We start from the raw sequence: 20,330 nt of genomic DNA on the forward strand, positions 1-20,330 counted from the left end.
CTTTTAACATCAAATTCGAGCTCTGCGACCTTGCAGGCCAAGAGTGGATGATACTGATGATACCTCTTCGGTTGACGCCCAGGCGAGGAACATCCCAGAAGGGCCCAACTACATTCGTAGTGCTATTTGGACAAAACAGCATGGCTCTGGTTCCTTGCAAGTGTCCTATTTTCTTACTTCCACGTTGGCTTGGTTTAGTCATCATGATGACATGAAGGTGTAACGCTGGTGGCCTGTGAGAAAAGGAAGTAATTTGTGATTGTAGACGCCATTGTTTTGATTCGCAAAATGTTGAGTCAACTGTTGTGGATGTACCTGAACATCGCAGAACGGGGTTTCTTTTCTTTTCATTCTCAGCTATTATCACACATCTCCTATTTTTTATTTTGCTCTATTGATTCTCATTTTTTTCACTAATTCGTTTATGTAAGGGAAGATTTCAGGAGGAAACAGCAATTAGTTTTTGAATTCAAACTAGAAATAAAACAGTTTTTGCTTAAGAGGCAGTTTTTGTAAATATTGTTCGGTTTGTTCTAGAGGTCGTATCGAGGTGCTCCGATTTGGATGAAACTTTCAGCGTTTGTTTGTATATACATGAGATGAACTCATGCCAAATATGAGCCCTCTACGACAAAGGGAAGAGGGGTAAAACGGTCTTTGAAATTTGAGGTCCAAAAACATAGAAATTCTTAAAAATGCTCGCATTTCCGTTAAAACTTCATCAATTCCAACTCTCTTAGATGCATTCGAAAGGCCTTGTGAACCACTTAAAAATATGCTATAGACATCCAGGATTGGTTTGACTTCTTCTCATAGCTTTTGCAAATTAATTACTGTTAAAAATTGATTTTTTAAACCCTAATATCTTTTTGCAACAGCCTCCAACACCCATCTTCCCATAGGTCAAAAGTTAGGCAATTTCATGGACTATACTGCCGTTCTACCCATAATTGTCTTTTGTCATTTTTTATCGATTCTTGTTGTTGTCATTTTTAAGTTTAATCTTACGAATACTTTAAAAAAAACACATGAGCAATTCTCTACGAAATCGGTCTTTTTTTAGAGTTTTAATTTTTGTATTTTTTAATCCGACTGAAACATTTTTGGTGCCTTCGGTATGGCCAAAGAAGCCATTTTGCATCATTAGTTTTTCCATACAAATTTTTCAGCTGTGCATACAAAAACGAAATATGAAAATGCAAAAATCTGTATCTTTTGAAGGAATTTTCTGATCGATTTGGTGTCTACGGTATAGTTGTAGGTATGGAAATGGACTGCACTGAAAAAAATGATACAGGGTAAATAAGAATTTGGTGTGTGTGTGTGTGTGTAACCAATCCAATATCCGTAGGCCGGCTACGAAATTATGGGAAAGTATAATTTGTATCAGACTTGATTTATGCTGATACAGCTTATCGCAGTCCCGGACATTAGGTGGTGTTAGCCCTCGCGCTGCTTCCAATGACCCGTTTCAGAATGACAGAGCTCCTTGCGGTCCAATTCCGAGGTCATTGGGCATTGTCTGGCCCCGCCTAAACATAGAAGCAAAAACCAGAAGGGTTCTCGATCTATCTTTAAACTTCCAATCCCATAAGGCAAAAAGGGATCAGCGTGTATATAATGATCAAAAAGGCATGTGTGGTAATTTGGTTGATTGGTTTGGTCTCACCGGATTTGAAGGTGTTGCTGTCGCTTATCAGGTTCCTGATGGAGTTGTAGTAGTGGCATCCAAGGCTTGTGCCCCCGAGCGTGGTATGATTGTCGATGTTTCGAAATAATCCCATAGTTGTCCACCTCCGCAGCTCCGCACACAAGTTTCCGTTTCGTAATTCTACTTTTATATTCACAAATTTTCACTTCGCTTCTTTCACCTTCTGTCGTCGATTTTTGTTTACTAGAACAAAATTATGCGAAGCATTAAAGTGAAAACGTTGAACACACATAAGATCTTCGTGGCACTTTGCTCAACAATCCGCATTTTTCACACTAATTTCATTCAAACTCGTTAAAACTATAGGTTGTACATCTTATCAGGCCAGATATAGCAAGAATTCCACAAGCCGGTGGACAAAATTGAGCAAAATCTTCATCTTCAGCAACCGCAACCACACAATTTTCTTCCCAACTCAACGAAATTTCCTTCAGCACAACCACACAATTCCTCAAACTTGGGAAGAACTCAGTATCTTAAAACCGGGTAGTTGACCCACGGAACTGTCCCGCCGGAAAAAAACGAACCGAAAAGCACCACGATGAAATTTTTTAAACGAGGAGAGGCCAAAAAACGCGGAGCGAAAATTTAGGTCGACCGATCACGGCCAAGGATTACTGCGATCTCCACAGGGTAAATAAGAATTTGGTGTTTTTTTATTCAACTTTTTGTCACTGAAACTTGATTTGCAAAAAACACTATTTTTTCAGTTTTTGATATGTTTTAGAGGACATCAAATGCCAACTTTTCAGAAATTTCCAGGTTGTGCAAAAAATCATTGACCGAGTTATAAATTTTTCCATCAAATCGAAATATTGGCCGCAAAAAATGTTCAACTTCATTTTTCGATGTAAAATCAAATTTGCAATCAAAAAGTACTTTAGTGAAATTTTGATAAAGTGCACCGTTTTCAAGGTAATTGTTTTTTTTAAATAAGTGACATGTTTGCCCACTTTTGAAAAAATATTTTGAAAAACTGAGAAAATTCTCTTTATTTTGATTTTTTTGAACTTTGCTGATACGACCCTCAGTTGCTGAGATATTGCCATGCAAAGGTTTAAAAACATGAAAATTCTAGCAAAACATTTTAATAGGGCCGAAGCCTAAGTGTAAACAAAGAGTCTATCCTGCTCGTTCCAAATGTAAACATCAACTGACGTGAACAGGACAGATTCTTTGTTTACACTTCGGATTCGGTCCTTTTACATTGTTTTGCTTGAATTGATGATTTTCAAGTCTCACCCAAACAACCCACCATTTTTTAACGTCGATATCTTAGCAACTATCTTTTCGAAAACAATATTTTCAAAAATTTTAAATGAAGTCTAACATTTCAAAAGGGCCAAATATTCAATATTACGCCCTTTTCAAATGTTAGTCTTGGTTTAAAAAATTTGAAGATATTTTTTTCGAAAAGATCGGAAAATTTTACGAATGTTTCATATTTTTACATTGTAAATCGGGCCATTAGTTGCTGAGATATCAACATTGAAAAATAAACTTTGAAAAATATTTGCAACGGCCTAACAAACATTTAACAAAATTAGTTTTTGCCTTGTAGGCTTCCATACCGGCACTTTTTGGTCTCAATTTTAACATATTCGGAATCCTCAGAAAATTGGGTACTAAAGCCCTATGTCAATTTTTATGTACAACGGTAAAACACGATTAAAAACCATTTCTGATCACTTTTTTTCAATTTAATGCAATTGGGTACTAAAGCCCTATGCAAATTTTTATGTACATCGATAAAAAAACGATTAAAAACCAATTCTGATCACTTTTTTTCATTTTTATGCAAACAATTTTTTTTGACAAGACAACATTTTTTCGCTGGATCAACTATGGTCTCCTTGGAACGAGCTGTCAAGTAGGAGCTTTTCTGTCAAGAAGGACCGCGAGGTTATTTTTTCAAAATTGATTTAAAAATCCATTTTAAACTCTTTGTGGTCGTACAAAGGGTCATTGTACTCAGAAAAATAAGCTTTATCGCTGTAAACAATAATATCAGCAATCTAAGCTTCATTTTAGGACCCAATTTTTTTTTTGACAAGACAACATTTTTTGGATGGATCAACTATGGTCCCCTTGGAACGAGCTGTCAAGTAGGAGCTTTTCTGTCTGTTTAATTAGTTAAAATTAATTATTATTATTATTTAATTATTTTTAATTTGATACGCACATGCCTGGCACGAACACTCAAAGCGTGTTCTAGCGTGTTGCTCGTACTGACTCAGAGTAAGGGTGAGATGTAAGGGGGTAGTGCGTGTTCATCGAGAACCTGGTGCATAAGAGATAGGTCATGGCCCGTTCTTACACTGAAAATTGCGAATTATTTCCAGTCACGAAATATTCTAACAGAGGTGGTTGTGCAGGAATCCTGCTTGAACGGTGGAACATTTCTGCTAGAACGTTATAAGAATATCCAGCTCAGTTAGAACTCTGCTAGAATCCTGCTAGAACATCGTGACTGGGTTAGGATGATTATTTACAAGGGACAAACCAAAATCTACAATTTAACCAATTCCACTACTAAATTTAAATTTCTCGGAATTTAATAAAGATTGAAATAGAATAAAAACACTTTGTTCAGTCAATGAACATAAAAAGAAAAGCTTATCACAGGGACAGTCATCACTTTTTTCTATTCAATCGACATCACCCTTCGTTCCATTTTCGAAGACCTCTAGCTTCAGGATTGCACTTTATTTGCGGGCTCCAGCGCATGCGAAGCAAACCAAATCAAACTTATCGCGTGATTAACCAGGAATCAAAAACACAATCTTGCCTAAACAAAAACAAAACATAAAATGCAACGACAAAGGTTGATGATAACGAGTAATTTTCTAATCTCTGTCTCTCTTTCTCTATCAGATTGAAGCAACAACAATTAATGACACTTTTTTGTGTGCGCTCACGCTGAATCTGCTTTTTTTCTTTTCTCTGACTTGCCTGTTTGGCGCTTACGTAATCACGGTTGGCGCGTTCCGACCGGTGTACTGTGGCAGTTTGCTGATTTGCAGCGCGATGTCGATCAACGGTTTGAGCATATCGGCCGCCTGGCCGAGGACGTTCTCCCGCTCGTACGAATCGATGTACAGACGCACGGTCGCTCCGGAGCTTCCGGTTCCGCTGAGACGCATTACGACGCGACTGCCGTCGGTGAACACAATGCGGAGTCCCTGCTTGGTGGAGACGCTCTTGTCGATCGGATCGTTGTAGCTGAAGTTGTCGCCCAGTTTGACCTTGTAGGTTTTACCGCCGGCCGAGAAATCCTTGCCGACGAAGGCGGCATTGGTGATTGTTTTCTCCAGAGTGTCCATCATTTCGTTGCACGGGGCAAGGTCGCACTCCTCGTAATCGTAACGGGTGAAGTAGTTGCGGCCGTAGCGCTTCCAGTGTTCTACGCAGATGTCCTCGACGCTCTTGCCGGTGTGTTGCATGACGGAGAACCAGGCGAGCACGGCCCAGATGCCGTCCTTTTCACGAATGTGGTCCGAGCCGGTTCCGAAGCTTTCCTCGCCGCACAGGCACAAGCGGCCGGCGTCCATCAGATTGCCAAAGTACTTCCATCCGGTTGGGACTTCAAACAGTTCTTTGTTCAGGGCTTTGGCGACTAAATCTACTGCGGAGGCGGTGGGCATGGAGCGTGCCAATCCGGTAACACCGTTCTTCTTAAAATACGGAATACATTCCAGATAGTGTGCGATGACAGCGAGGGAATCGCTTGGAGTCACGAAGAATGCGTTGCGGCCAATGATCATGTTACGATCGCCGTCTCCGTCGAAAGCCGCTCCGATATCGTAGTCTCCGGAGCGAACAGCATCAACGAGATCTTTGGCGTAGGTTAGATTAGGATCCGGATGAAGTCCTCCAAAGTCTGGCAGTGGAGTCGTGTGAACAACACCGTCCTTGGAAGCTCCCAGGCAGTTGACAAAAATCTCCTGGACATAACTTCCCGTTACACCATTCATGGCGTCGATTCTCATCTTCAGCGGTTGTCCTCCGCGTGACTTTCCACTGACGAAATCTTTCAGCTTATCAAAGTCGAAGATCTCCTTCATCAGGAGCACATAATCCGTCACAGAATCGATCACCTCAACCACAAACGGCTTCCCAGCGACCTCGTAGTTGTTCACGCCAACCTTCGACACGTCAATGGCCAATCCTTCCGCAATCTTGTACTCCTTAATCTCCCCCGAAAGGGCGTAGATCTTGTTCGTGAAAGCATCCGGCGCCGGTCCACCGTTCTCGCAGTTGAACTTGATTCCAAAGTCATTCTCCGGACCGCCCGGATTGTGCGACGCCGTCAGCACAATTCCTCCGAGGGCCTTGTGGCGCCGAATCAGGCTCGAAACGGCCGGCGTCGACAGAATACCGTTCTGACCAGCCAAGATCCGCGACACCCCGTTGGCGGCACAAATCCGTACAATCAGCTCGCAAGCCTCCCGGCAGAAGAACCGACCGTCACCGCCGACCACCAGCGTGGAACCTGCCAGCGCCGCGCCATTCGCATCCAAAATGCACTGGACAAAGTTCTCCGTGTAGTTCTTCTGGGTGAAAACTTTGACCTAACAAAAAGGCATAAGGTCAATAAAAAAATGTATCTCGAAACAACCTTCCCACACAACTCACCTTCTTCCGAAGTCCACTGGTGCCGGGCTTTTGGCCCTCGTAGGGCGTCGTGGCGACGGTTGCAAGCGTGATGGCCATCCCTGGACCTTCCGAAACTCTTTCTTTGGCTTCGATTTAGCAGTGGAACACACAATAGCAGCAACCTCACCTCTGTTCCGAATGGATTCTGCCGTTGCAATGGCCGCGGTTGGACACCGATTGGGCGCCGTGAATGTCGCGTGAAGGTCGTGCACTTTTTGCTTGCTTTTGTTGTTGCTGTTGGGTGGCGCGCGGAAAAGTTCACGACTGATAATGGAATGGGACTTCTAGCGATTACGTGCATTTTTTGGCAATAGTTTGTTTCTTATTCTGTGTGTGCAAAATAGGAACGGAACACTTAAAATTTGTCAAGGTTTCATAAAATGAAAATAAACATATCAAAGTGCGATCAAAATTCATGTTGGTTCCATGCAAATTTCCTTATACAACAAATTTGCTCAATTACTATTTTGTGTCATCATTTGTTGAAGACCCACAATGTTTGTTGTTCGGAGAAATGTCAGACAGGGTCGCACTCACGGGATGCTCGGGTAAATTTGGGTGGGCGTAGCGGTACACGAAGAATAGAGTTATCTACGTGCGCATGTATTGCGTGTACGTACACGCAAAAAAGTGACGTTAAATTTTGTACCGGCCAGCAAAACAAATGGTGTGCTAGTGTGTGTGAGATCGGGCTTAGATAGCTCTATAGAGTTATCTACGTGCGAATGTATTGCGTGTACGTACACAAAAAAGATTGAGGTTAAATTTTGTACCATCCAGCAAAACAAATGGTTTGCTAGTGTGTGTGAGATCGGCCTTAGATAGCTCTATAGAGTTGTCTAAGCTTGCTCTCACGCATACTAGCACGACATTTGTTTTGCTGGCCGGTACAAAATTTAACCTCAATCTTTTTCGTGTACGTACACGCAATACATGCGCACGTAGATAACTCTATAGAGTTATCTACGTGCGCATGTATTGCGTGTACGTACACGAAAAAGATTGAGGTTAAATTTTGTACCGACCAGCAAAACAAATGGTGTGCCAATGTGTGTGAGCTCACGCAATACATGCGCACGTAGATAACTCTATGTGGTAACATTTTTGTTAAGAAATATTTTTTTAAAAAAAAGCAAAGCTAACCACTTTAACGACCCCGGGTCTTTTATAACCTAACGACCTATTTAATAAATTGTAGGATTGTTTGGGGAATGGAAAATGTACGGTTGCACCCTATTTGGTGTATTATCAAGATCATTTAGGAAAAATCATTCGACAAATGGTGACTGTATGATTGTTCACTATGCGGGTTGTGGTCTCTGTTGCCAGTTTCTGCTCATTTCTAGGCGTCCGAAGGTTATGTGTGGTGAGTCACCCAAAACCTCTTTTACGAAAATGGACGTGTTACTTCCCCATCCGATAGAAGGCCAGGAGGATAAGGCGGGAAAAGAACCCGCGCCCCATAGCAACTTAGGGATCGGCAGCCGAAGCCGCTAACCACCGCGCCACGAGGCCCTTTAATGTTGAGGATCTGTGAAGGTCAAAAGATTAACCTCAAAATAAGCCATTGAAAAAATGGCGCTTTAACTAAATTAGGCTTGTGCGCAAATTTATTTTGATCACTAAATATTGTAAAGTCAGACAAAAATCAAAATACCATCGCAACCTCTCAAAGCCGTCAAAGCCTGTTGCGCTGCAGGTTGATGTACACCCAAGTAACCAATCAGCACTAAAACAGGAAAATATTCAGCACTAAAAGCGCATTTAGTGTTACGCATAACAGCTAAGGAGTTTTAAAAATTGCACCAAAAGTGCATTTACAGCCGATTTGCAGCTGATTTTGGGCTTTATATTTCTGTTTTACAGCTTGTTGTTGTTGATCCAACCTTGTAAGTAAGTGTCAAAAAAATGGGAGGAGCAAAAATATTTTCTCTCTCTCCCTTTCCTCGCTCTGTCCGTTCTATTTCGGGTTTGTTCACTATTCTATACAACTTTACCGACTCTCAGCTGACTGAAGGTGAATCCGATTTTTTTATTGATATTGCGTTGTTGGGGATTTAATTTTGGGTTGTTAAAGAAGTGATCGTCGATGTTTACTGGTGGTTCCTGTGCCTTTACCCTCACGCCTGTTTGGGAAATGTTTTTTGACGGGGTTGATCATCTTCAAATACTGTTGCATTTTCTCATGTAACATTCGAAATAAAATCTTTTTTCTAAATTGCCTCCCTCGGAGTCAAGAGTCAGATACAGCTTTAAATTTCAGAGAAAAACATGCTAACACTTAGATTGGGCTTAAATACATTTTATTGCACTTCATAGATCATTTGTTAACTGAAATTTCTTCAATATACCTAATCCGAACTAAACAGAACTTTGGAGCGCTAGAACTACACTTTAACGAATTTGCGAGTGTGTCCTTTCAAACCTGAATCTGCAGCCGGAGCACCGCAAGGCTTTAATGTCTGTTGCATCCTGGCGTCCTATTCCGGTCAATCTTACAGACTAGAAATCGGGAATTTAGCTGCCAAATTGCGATACTGGAGGTCTCCGGAACGGCCACTATTTTCTGGAATAAGTCCCACGGAAGGCAAATACTTTGTTCCATGCATCCTGAAAGATATTTGTTCATTATAGGATAATTCTTAAGTGACAATCTTGTCTTATATGTACTTACAAAAATAGATTAAAAACAGGCTCCAGTTGCAATTTTCGCCAATCGAAATTTTCACCGCCATGTTTGTTTTGATTTGGTTGTTATTCGAGTAAGCGAGAGTTTAGGTCTATTCCCGTACTTGCAGAATTGCAGAATTTCTGCAGCTTCTGCAGAATTCTGCAGCCAGCATAAGTCACTTTTTTGCAGCACGTTCCCGTACTTTTCAGCTCGCTCTCTTCATCTCTCTCTTTTGCAGAAGTTCTGCAAGCAGAGAAGTGGCAAAAATTTTGCCTGGGTAGCGCGTTCCAGTACTTTTTCTGCAACATTGTACACAGTTGAGTGGATTTACTCAAACTGTGTATTAATTTTTTTAATTATTTCAAAATATAAAAAAAAAAATGGTTGACAAAAAAAGTAATTGAAATAAGTTTACCTCTAGAACTGGGACATTATTGTTTTATGCAGCACAACATTTTATTTAAAAAATCAAGGATGTAGTATTTATCAAGTAACTAGAAATCAATTATGCTTAGGTACAAATCATATATTAGAAACAACCTAAAAAATTTACATTAGGTAAACAATTTTACAAATGAGAGTGGCAGATACGTTTAATAAATATGATAAAAAAGACAAACAAAGGTTTTATACAGAAGCGACCATAAATACATGTTTAATAGCAGAATGTTTGAAAGATTATTCAGGATATTATAAATAAATTATTTATTCGACTGTAAATGAACATTGAATATGAACAAAAAATGCATAGAATCAGGTGGGATTCGAACTCACACCTTTGGATTGGAAGTCGGATGCTCTAGCCATTCGGCCACCAAGGGATTAATACTCTTTGGGTGAATTAATCCGTAGTAGTGAAATAATGTCACAAGGTCATTTACTATATAATACAACAATCCCTTCCCCAATGATTCCCCTACACACCACACACCATTATAATCTATAAATAACTCGAACCGGTTGGTACGGTATGTCCCCGACTTCTTCTTTTTCCCCTGATGGTTCTCTGAAATGTGGGATCCGTTCATAGAATCTGTCTCATGCGGTTCATGCAACGCAGTAGGCCGGGCCGCTTTAATGAGTGTAATACACTTCGGGGGTTCTCAAAAGTACTGCAATCATTAATAATGAAAAGAAGGAACTTGAGGCGTAATCTAACCATAAGTTCTTCCCGGATGCTTTCTTCGGACTGGCTGCGCTTGTGTTCGATTAGATTAGATTAGATTAGATTAGATATTATAAATAAATTATGACTGGATGTCACATGAAAGAACAACGGTGACGCAGAAAAATTGACACATAAAAAAATGATCAAAAACTAAAAAAAATTATACACATAAATTAAGCAATCTGGAAATTAAGAAATCCATAATTAAAAATATTTAAAAAACTTATATTTCCACATCAAGAAACTTTAAAAAAATTAAATCAGATATTTGAGAAATTTAAAAATGCAAATAATTATATCAGAAAAATAAAAAAAAAAACAATAAATCACAAATTCAAAACTTACAAAATCAAATAATTAAAAACTGAATATTTCAAAATGATTAAAGTTCAAAAAAATCAAAATAAAAAAAAGGTTTAAAAAATTCAACAATAATAACAAAAGTTTTTTTTAAATGTATGAGTTCAGAACACAACAAATTCAAAAGCTACAGTTAAAAATAATAAGATAGAAACTTAAAGAAATTATAATTTCAAATACAAGTAAAATTAAAAAAAAAACTCTGTAAATCAAAATTTTTAAAACTCAAATATAAATAAAATAGGAATTTAAGAATTTAAGAATTGGGTCCTAAAATAAAGCTTAGATTGCTGATATTATTGTTTACAGCGATAAAGCTTATTTTTCTGAGTACAATGACCCTTTGTACGAGCACAAAGAGTTTAAAATGGATTTTTAAATCAATTTTCAAAAATTAACCTCGCGGTCCTTCTTGACAGAAAAGCTCCTACTTGACAGCTCGTTCCAAGGGGACCATAGTTGATCCATCGAAAAAATGTTGTCTTGCAAAAAAATTTTTTGCATTAAAATGAAAAAAAGTGATCAGAAATGGTTTTTAATCGTGTTTTTTACCGTTGTACATAAAAATTGACATAGGACTTTAGTACCCAATTCGAGAATTTTAATTTTGACAAAATATTATTTTTTTTGTTCATATAAGAATACAAATTGGTAGCACCGTTAAAGGTATAAATAATTATTTACCAATTATATTTACCTGTTATTTAACACACAAATTTAGTATATTCCGAGGTATATTCGAAAACAATCGAAGATCAAAATGTAAAATCACTATATCATTTACATAAATGAACTAAGCCTGAAATCGTTAACATAAAAAAAAATCGGTCTCAATAAAACCAGACATAACAAAACTACCCCAAAATCATTTATTATTACAACTTATAATAAAATGATAAATTTCACCCAACTTGCAGATTTTATGTAGTCAACATCCACCACACCAAATTGCAGTATCTTTTCAACAAGAAAGAGAAGAGAGAGCTTGCAGAAAAGTACGGGAACGGTTTTGCTACAACTTCTACCTCTCTCACTGCAGAAGTTCTGCCTGAGAGAAAAGTTACTTTTGTTCCAGAAAAGTGAGAAAAGTACGGGAACGCTCTGCTGCCGTTTTTGTGCAGAATTGCAGAATTCTGCAGTACGGGAATAGACCTTTTGTTTTCTTTCTCGGTCGGTTTGTTGAAATAGAGTTATCTACGTGCGCATGTATTGCGTGTACGTACATGAAGGATTTTTAGGTTAAAATTTGTACCCGCCAGCAAAAACAAATGGTAAGCTAGTGTGCGTGAGATCGGGCTTAGATAGCTCTATAATATAACAGTGTTGCTAGTGACAGTTGGTAATAAGCACCAAAACGGCTTTTATCAGAGCAGTTATTTTAGAGCTGATTTACATTAATCTTTGCCGTTTTACGACTGATTAGCTGGTGAATGCTGTTTAGCAACTGATTTATGATTTTTTTAATGCTGGATGGTTACTTGGGCATGCTTACGACAATCCACTCAATTTTTGTACGGCGCAACAGATTTTTTCGGGCAACAAAAGAGATGCGCACTTCGGTTTGGTGGTGCGCGGGTAATATGTTGTAAATACTATGAAAAAATAATATTTTTCTTTAAATTTGGCAAAAAATCTAATCAGGACCGAAAGGGTCAAAAACGCTTCCAACCCAGATGGCGCTAACGTCGGGTGGGCCTTCCAGCCAGACACCGCGCCAACACAATCAAAACTCTCACTCCATTTGACAGCTAGCTGACACGTATTTTGACTCGCTTGCGGTGTTGGATTGAAATTTCCTTTGCTCTTGCGGTTGACAGCAGCTTTCATTTCTCTTGCAAGCATTTTCCTTCGGTGGACGTGGTTCTGTTTCGGCTGCTGGTGCGGTGAATTTGGCGTGATTTAAGTAAAAATTACTGGTTGTTTTGGGTGATTTTCTACGATTTAATACGCGTAAGTAACGAGTGAAGTGAAGTTCGTTGTAAAAAGTTGGAATTTTAGATGATTTCGTTGAAAAAACGGATCCTTTCCGGATCCACGTCGCAACCTTTCACTGAAGCTTTTTTTTTGCTCTTGCAGACAAAATGAGGAATGCCGTGTACGCCGTCTTGCTGGGTCTGTTCGCCCTGAGCCACCTGGGTCTGGCCAACGAGGACAGCAGCGCGCGGTTGCTGGTCTCGAAGCAGATTCTGAACAAATACCTCGTCGAGAACCGGGACATTGTGGTCAAGTACACCGTGTACAATGTGGGAACCGGAGCGGCCACCAACGTTCAGCTCGGTAAGTGTTCAGTTTCTTAAAAAAGTTTTAAATTTGCAGTGATTGGTGATTTTGATCTAATTATTTGTCTCTTGTATCCACAGTCGACAACGGCTTCCACCCGGAAGCGTTCACCGTCGTGGGCGGCCAGCTGACGGCCACCATCGACCGCATCGCACCGCAAACGAACGTCACGCATATCGCTGTGGTGCGGCCAAAGGCTTTCGGATACTTTAACTTCACCGCCGCCGAGGTCAACTACCAGCCCACGGAGGAGGCCACCGTGCTGCAGTTTGCCGTCAGTTCCGAGCCCGGTGAGGGAGCCATCGTGGCCGAGGCCCAGTTCAACAAGCAGTTCTCGTCGCACTACCTGGACTGGTTCGCGTTCGCCATCATGACGCTGCCCTCGCTGGCCATCCCGTACGCGCTCTGGTACAGCTCCAAGACCAAGTACGAGCTGCTGGCGAAACCCGCCGCCAAGAAGGCACTGTAAAACCTTGGAGGGAAGCTAATCACAGCGGCTGGGGCAGATTTTTACTGCTCTGGACATCTTCTTTACGAAAGACTAATTTATTATGGATAAGAGAAAAAAACAAACCGAGACTTTTTGCTCCAGTTTCCTATTTTGTCACCGCTCGCGAAGAGGACCCAGTCTGTTTGGACTTTAACGGAAAATGATGAACAACAATATCAGAGGGGGGTGTGAGCTGGAAATGTGCATTTTGATTATTTTTCCCGAGAGCAGAGCAAAAAGCAAACTACTCATCTGCTATTTTTTTTTTGTTTTGTTACATTGAATCGTACACCATCAAACCAATAAATCGTAGGAAAAATCGAAAAAGAGTATTTTATCGTTCAAGCATTTTTTTTATGTTTGAAAGAAATTTCCACTTGAGTTCTTGATCTGGACAGTATAGCTCTGGTTCCGTGCAAGTGTCTTATTTTCTTACCTCCACGTTGGCTTGACTTCGCCATTATCACTACACGATATGCCCTAGCTGGTGGTTTGTGGAAACGTCTCGTAAACCTCTGACCAGTTTGATTCCCAAAATTGCCTGATAGGGGTGGAGCTTAAATGTTTAAGTTTCTCTTTATCTTTTTTTTTAAATTTGTACGTTTATGCAAAAAAAAACGATATTAATAAAGAATGTAAATTGAAGACATTCTTAAAGACTCGAATTCCGTATAATTTTCAAAATTCTCGCCTCTCTAACATTGTTTTGTAAAAGTTTAGATAGAAACGTGCTTGTTCACTTCTCATTAGGCTAGGTATTTATTATTTAATATTGGTTTAAAAAGCTTTTAAAAAAATGTAATCTACCATTAGATGGCCGATGTAATTGGGTACTAAAGCCCTATGTAAATTTTTATGTACAACGGTAAAAAACACGATTAAAAACCATTTCTAATCACTTTTTTTCATTTTAATGCAAAATTTTTTTTTGACAGGACAACATTTTTTCTATGGATCAACTATGGTCCCCTTGGAACGAGCTGTCAAGTAGGAGCTTTTCTGTCAAGAAGGACCGCGAGGTTAATTTTTGAAAATTGATTTAAAAATCCATTTTAAACTCTTTGTGGTCGTACAAAGGGTCATTGTACTCAGAAAAATAAGCTTTATCGCTGTAAACAATAATATCAGCAATCTAAGCTTCATTTTAGGACCCAATTATTCCTATATCTTTAAATATGGGTGCAAATCAGACAAATATCGACAAACCGATATGAATTAAGTAGAAATGAAAATCACATATTTTTTTGTAATTTTACTTTAATTACCTTTCATAGGATCTTTGAGCATTTATTTTTTTTTAAACTTAGGTAAAGTTTTTTTTAAAGAAAGATCAATATAATATAATCGGTTATTCATAAAATGATAACTATGAGGTTTTGCATTTTTTCAAGTAGAAGAATTTTGTACAATTACAATTTTGCTGAATTTTGCATTCTTTTTGAATTATTTGAATTGAGCAATGACAAAAATTATGAGAATTAAATACAGTACTTGTTCGGTAACTGGGCTGAGAGCGTAGCCCAGTCACCGAATGCTGCTCGCTAACGAGGGGATAAAAATAAAAGTTAATCAAATTTATTTACAACGGTTACTTTTCATACTTCTTGTGACCTGAAATTAAATAAAAGTTTGAAAATAGTAGTTTATGCAACAAGTTGCAAAAAGAGGATTTTTTCAGCACGAGTCGTACATTTATCCAACGAGGTTCACCGAGTTGGATAAATACGACGAGTGCTGAAAAAATCAAGTTTTGCAACGAGTTCCATACAACGTTTTTTGCAATTCCGAAAAACACCCTTTGGACAGAATTATAGGACAAATGTCCATGCATTGAGTCAATGAATCGTTCAAATCAAAAAAATGTTGAAAAGTATAACTTTTCCTAACAAGTGTTGAAAAGTTCAACTTTTCAGCATCCATTTCAGTGCTGAAAAGTAGAACTTTTCAGCATTTGTTTTGAAAAGGGTTACTATTCGATTCTGTTATTTTTGGTACAGAAAAGTAGGCTGTTTCGTCGTTCATGAATGACAGGAAAAGTAAGTAGTTTCACGACGGAATTGCAAAAATGTTTTTTTTGTTTATAGCAACATGATTATAGCATCCATTAACCCATCGGTCATTTCGGTTTGATTTGGTTTTTTGACGTTTGTCTGCTTTTAAACTGGGCTATTGCCCAGTTATCGTGCGCACAGAAAAGCAGCCCACTTAAACAAAGCTCCCACTTAAACAAAGCTCAGTTACCGAAATATGTGCAAGTTTCCTTGAATTTATAATAAAAAATTTTGGGAGAAAAATGTGTGAATATGCATAATTACTAAAACGTTAATTATAATCATCGAGTACTCTTCTGTTAAAAAATATTTCTCAAAAACTTAAATAATGCACAATTCTTGCTAAAAGTTGTGCCATTTTTTGTGACAGTTATCATAACATAATGCTTCTCCCAAAAAAAATCGGGAAATTCAAATTAATTCATGTAAAAAATCTTAGTAAAGTTGTACGTCTTTTCTTTGTCCGTTTTTTGTGGTTTTAAAAATTCAAATTTGCAAAAAGCATTAAAGTGAAAAAATAAATGTTGTTAAATGAATTGTGAATACAAAAATTACAAAAAATACAAAAAATACAAAAATTACAAAAACTACAAAAATTACAAAAATTACAAAAATTACAAAAATTGCAAAAATTACAAAAATTACAAAAATTACAAAAATTACAAAAATTACAAAAATTACAAAAATTACAAAAATTACAAAAATTACAAAAATTACAAAAATTACAAAAATTACAAAAATTACAAAAATTACAAAAATTACAAAAATTACTAAAATTACAAAAATTACAAAAATTACAAAAATTACAAAAATTACAAAAAATACAAAAATTACAAAAATTACAAAAATTGCAAAAAATACAAAAATTACAAAAAATACAAAAATTACAAAAGTTAAAAAAATTACAAAAATTACAAAAATTACAAAAATTACAAAAATTACAGAAATTACAAAAATTACAAAAATTACAAAAATTGCAAAGTTACAGTAAATCGGTGCGCTGGGGTTATTATTTGTGATTTTAAAACAATTGCATTGTTTTGTTATTTTTGAAAATCTTTTGGCGCCAATAAACTTATACATTTGCTGAATTTCTCCCTATGTTTTAGATAATTTTTGAAAGGAATTTGTTAATTGTAAGCCAGTTTCTTCACTACCTTGATTGGTGCTTTCGCAGAAGTACATTGGTTTAGTTTTTGTAACACCATTTTGAAACCATTCACCTATAGCAATTTTGTGAGCGAATCCGGTAAAATCTATGTTGACGACATCGCTCCAAATCATAAACGTCGTAGTCGATTTTGAAAACATTTACATAGAAATCAGAAAAAATTGTAAACGGTTTTGAACATGGATTTTACTCAGAGTAACTCTGTAGATTTTATGAATTCGCTCACATCGTGTATCTCAGAGATTCTCAACGCGGGTACATGAAATACATGGTGGAGGGAACCAGCCTAGAAGAAGGTTGATAATCGCCGGTGTATCTTGATTAGAGTGTAACAAAAATAACTTTTTGGCGGGCATTCAAGGGTTTGTTCCGGTGGGCCCACACTGAGCCCAAATCCCAAATATGAGCTTGATTTGCCGTAACAGGAACTGGTGCTTTTTTAAATGGGATTTAACCCATAAAAAAGATTTTTTCACTTGGGCATTTTTTTTGAGGCATTTTGGCCACTGAAGCGTTTATTTTGAACATCACTGCACAGTGGTCCGAAACCGAAATCTAGCGTGACCAAATTGATAGCGGCCACACGTTAAGATTTAGAGCTTTGGTGTCTTCGGGACAAATGATCCTGGTCAATAGGGGCATGTTTTGATATGGTGGACATTAGGGTGGTCCAAATTTTAGGGTGGTTCAGCATTTTTATTTTGACGGGATGACGAGATAGCGCTTTGGTGTCCTGAAATATTTCAGTAAAAACTTGTTTCTTCTTTTCCAACCACTGGATCTCGGTACAGACCTTCATTGTTTGGCATTTTTTCGAAAAATCGGCGCCGGCAAAAAAGATATGCGTCGCACCTCGCGACGCCCGAGACGCCATTTGATTTTCGAAAAAAATGCAAACTATGAAGGTCTATACCGAGCTCCACGGTGCTCCAAACTTCAATAGGCGATTTTTTACACTCGCAAAAAACGCAAAAATTACAGATGTGATCAAATCGAGTTCTGTAAAATCTAGGATCATCTAGACATCCTTACAATTCATTGAAAAAAAAAATGATTGTCCCGATTGGTTGAGCTATGCCCGAAAACCAGCGAATTACAACTTTTTTCAGGGGTTAGGAGCAGGATTGTTAATCGACTCGAGAACAGAACATTTATAACGGACGATTTAAAAAAACAATCACCTGCATTTTAATTTGAGTACCATGTTACCTACATCTATCATAGTACATCGTGTCGTGTTTGCTCACAACAAGAAGTTCTGCTAGGTTATTGATGAAGAGAAAAACACCGGAATATAATAATAATACATGTACAATGTACACAACTAACAGCAAAATTTCACTTCAAAACGTAATCCAACCTTATTTCCTCCTTTACCAATTGTTTATGAATTATTAATTACCTATCGCATCGCAGGTGCTGACCTTTTCGGCGAGTACACCTCAATTGGCCTCTGAGCCGGCCATGTGACCGGGAAAACTTACTCAACTCCTGCGGACGTCATTGGGAACTTTTGCCTCGCATAATTTTTCAACCAATTCAACTTTCCGGGTGTGATGATGTTTGGTCTCGATGCAACCGCCACCCAGGCGTCGTTGCAAATTAGTTTCGAAGAGAAAATTACCGGTTTATTTTCCCAGCAGGTTCAATTGCTCGGCAGCCTTATATAAGGGGATGGGGGGGGGGGGGGTTCTAGCAAGGCAACAACTTACCGTCGATTGGAGTGGGAGATTGGGTGTGGGGAGTACAAAATCAGATTTTCACAAGAAAATAAATTTATAAAAAAAAGATTTTTGATGCCTGTTTTAAAGAAATAAAATGTTTTTTTTTTAGTAATTTTAACAAATTCCACTACACGGTATGCCAATTGGAGTCAAGAATTACGCCAATAGTTTGGATTGCAGCTAAGATTGAGCCGTTAACTTTTCCTCTTTTGCTATGCCGTCACGTGAATCCTTGCCCAGCTCACGTGGTCCGTTCGAAAGGGAGCAATGTGATCGCGATGCGCCTACACACGGCATCAAACATCAGAACCGAGAGCGGCAATTAGTGTGTGGAGGTAAAGTATTTGTTGCTAAATTCTGTGAACTTTGTGCGATTTCACACCTTCGTGGCTCGAAAAGAAGGACCTCAGGTGTTCCTGACGTAGGTGCGATTGATGATAAAAAATGTCCTTTTATTTGCTGCAGCATTTGCCGAGATAGCTCGGTTCAGTCACATGTTCTTTTTAAGCGTTGAAATAATTTATTGTAAAATCCTAGATTACTTTTTCAAAACAACAAATGCGCCATGGGTTTCCTATGTAAAAAGGACCTTTTGAAAAAGTAAGCGAAAATTTATTCCAAAACATTTACGGAGTCGAGAACGCCCTCTAGAAGCTATAATCTTATCTAATCTAATCTAATCGAACACAAGCGCAGTCAGTCCGAAGAAAGCATCCTGGAAGAACTTGGGGTTAGATTACGTCCCAAGTTCTTTCTTGTCAATATTAATTATTGCAGTACACTTGAGTAACTCCGAAGACGTATTGCATAAATTAAAGCGGCCAGGCCTACTGCGTTGCATTAACCGCAGAGACAGATTCTGTGAACGGAGCACATTTCACAGAATCTACAGGGGAGGAAAGATGCGTGGACATACCGTACCAAACGCTCCTGTTTACAGTTTCATATGTGTTTTGTATAATGTGTTAAGTGTAAAATATAGTGTGGTTATATAATCAATTAAATATAATAATGCAATATAATGATCATTTAATAAAATCCCTTCACCTATATATAATAACCACGCACCCAAGCACACAAACAGCGACACAAAAGAAATGAAAATGAGCATGCAAATACAAGACAGCGCGTCCCCGTGGTCAGCGCACTACCCTCTAGAAGCTATACTCGAACGTCAAAGTGCTGATATGCCAACATTAGGTGCTCGATGGAATAACATGTTGTTTCCCTGTCTCGGTTGTGGCAAAATCTGAAACTTATCGGCATCTTTTATGCAAAATCAACTAAAACACACCTGCAAAGCCTGTAGAGATTTTCTTCCATACCAAATTAGTCCCCTTTTACGGAGATAATGGTCTATAATTAGAAGTGATGGTCCCAATAAAACCACCCCCAAAAAGCATGAAAACCTTCACTTCAGAGCTTCTTTATTAGTCTTTTCACGTTTCGCCGTTGCGACCTTTACCGTAGGTTAGTGATAATCATAATCATTCTCATTCATTCATTCAGCAAGTCAGTCTTAAGCCTAGTAGGGGAAATAGATAGATTCAACCGATTCAGGCAAAGTAGGCCGCGTAATAGGCCGTCCCAAGGGCAGCTGGTGGCGCCACGGCTACCGCGGATGCCGCCGTCTTAAGCCTAGTAGGGGAAATAGATTGATTCAACCGATTCAGGCAAAGTAGGCCGCGTAATAGGCCGTCTCAAGGGCAGGTGGTGGCGCCACGGCAACTGCGGATGCTGCCGGAATCAGTGCCGTCGCCCGGTACTCGGTGAGCCTGGCCAACTGGGATGGCAGCTCGGCGACGTAGAAACGGTCAACGGTTGCTGGGATTTCGTTCCAGACGGTGACTGGTTTGGCGGAAGTGACGCACAGCAGACTGGCGCAGGTGACGATGAGGAGGAAGAGCTGAAAAGATTCACCAGGATGATAGCAATTAACGGAAGTGTGGTACGAGGAAGCTTTTCGGAGTTGGAAACGGGCTAAAAATAGCCACACTTTTGTTCGATGCACAAAAGGGTTGTATCGTCGGCGAAAATAATTTGTTGTG

General features: G+C 38.7%; 3 protein-coding genes across 3 annotated transcripts in view; 2 read left to right on the top strand and 1 right to left on the bottom strand.

Moving 5' to 3' along the window:
* Positions 1-20,330, top strand: part of LOC120424836 (cytochrome P450 4c21-like) — a 112,175-nt gene that overhangs the window by 51,175 nt on the left and 40,670 nt on the right. The window lies entirely within an intron of this gene.
* On the bottom strand, positions 4,380-6,596 carry LOC120424830 (phosphoglucomutase). The gene is made up of 2 exons (XM_039589058.2): positions 6,347-6,596; positions 4,380-6,282 (listed from the first exon to the last, which is right to left on the bottom strand). Exons 1-2 carry the CDS (start codon positions 6,422-6,424, stop codon positions 4,675-4,677), a joined length of 1,686 nt encoding a protein of 561 aa, XP_039444992.1. The 5' UTR covers positions 6,425-6,596; the 3' UTR covers positions 4,380-4,674.
* LOC120424834 (translocon-associated protein subunit beta) lies at positions 12,358-13,666 on the top strand. The gene is made up of 3 exons (XM_039589063.2): positions 12,358-12,516; positions 12,643-12,843; positions 12,927-13,666. The coding sequence occupies exons 2-3, from the start codon at positions 12,648-12,650 to the stop codon at positions 13,313-13,315; spliced, it is 585 nt and encodes a 194-aa protein (XP_039444997.1). The 5' UTR covers positions 12,358-12,516; positions 12,643-12,647; the 3' UTR covers positions 13,316-13,666.

This window comes from Culex pipiens, chromosome 3, assembly GCF_016801865.2.
Source record: "Culex pipiens pallens isolate TS chromosome 3, TS_CPP_V2, whole genome shotgun sequence".
Classification (NCBI taxonomy): domain Eukaryota; kingdom Metazoa; phylum Arthropoda; class Insecta; order Diptera; family Culicidae; genus Culex; species Culex pipiens.

Excerpts from the sequence above, each read along its gene's own strand:
- LOC120424834 (XM_039589063.2), top strand. The coding sequence starts at position 12,648 with ATGAGGAATGCCGTGTACGCCGTCTTGCTGGGTCTGTTCGCCCTGAGC. Across the intron at positions 12,844-12,926 it reads GGCCACCAACGTTCAGCTCG|TCGACAACGGCTTCCACCCG; the intron begins GTAAGTGTTCAG and ends TTGTATCCACAG.
- LOC120424830 (XM_039589058.2), bottom strand. The coding sequence starts at position 6,424 with ATGGCCATCACGCTTGCAACCGTCGCCACGACGCCCTACGAGGGCCAA. Across the intron at positions 6,283-6,346 it reads CCAGTGGACTTCGGAAGAAG|GTCAAAGTTTTCACCCAGAA; the intron begins GTGAGTTGTGTG and ends CCTTTTTGTTAG.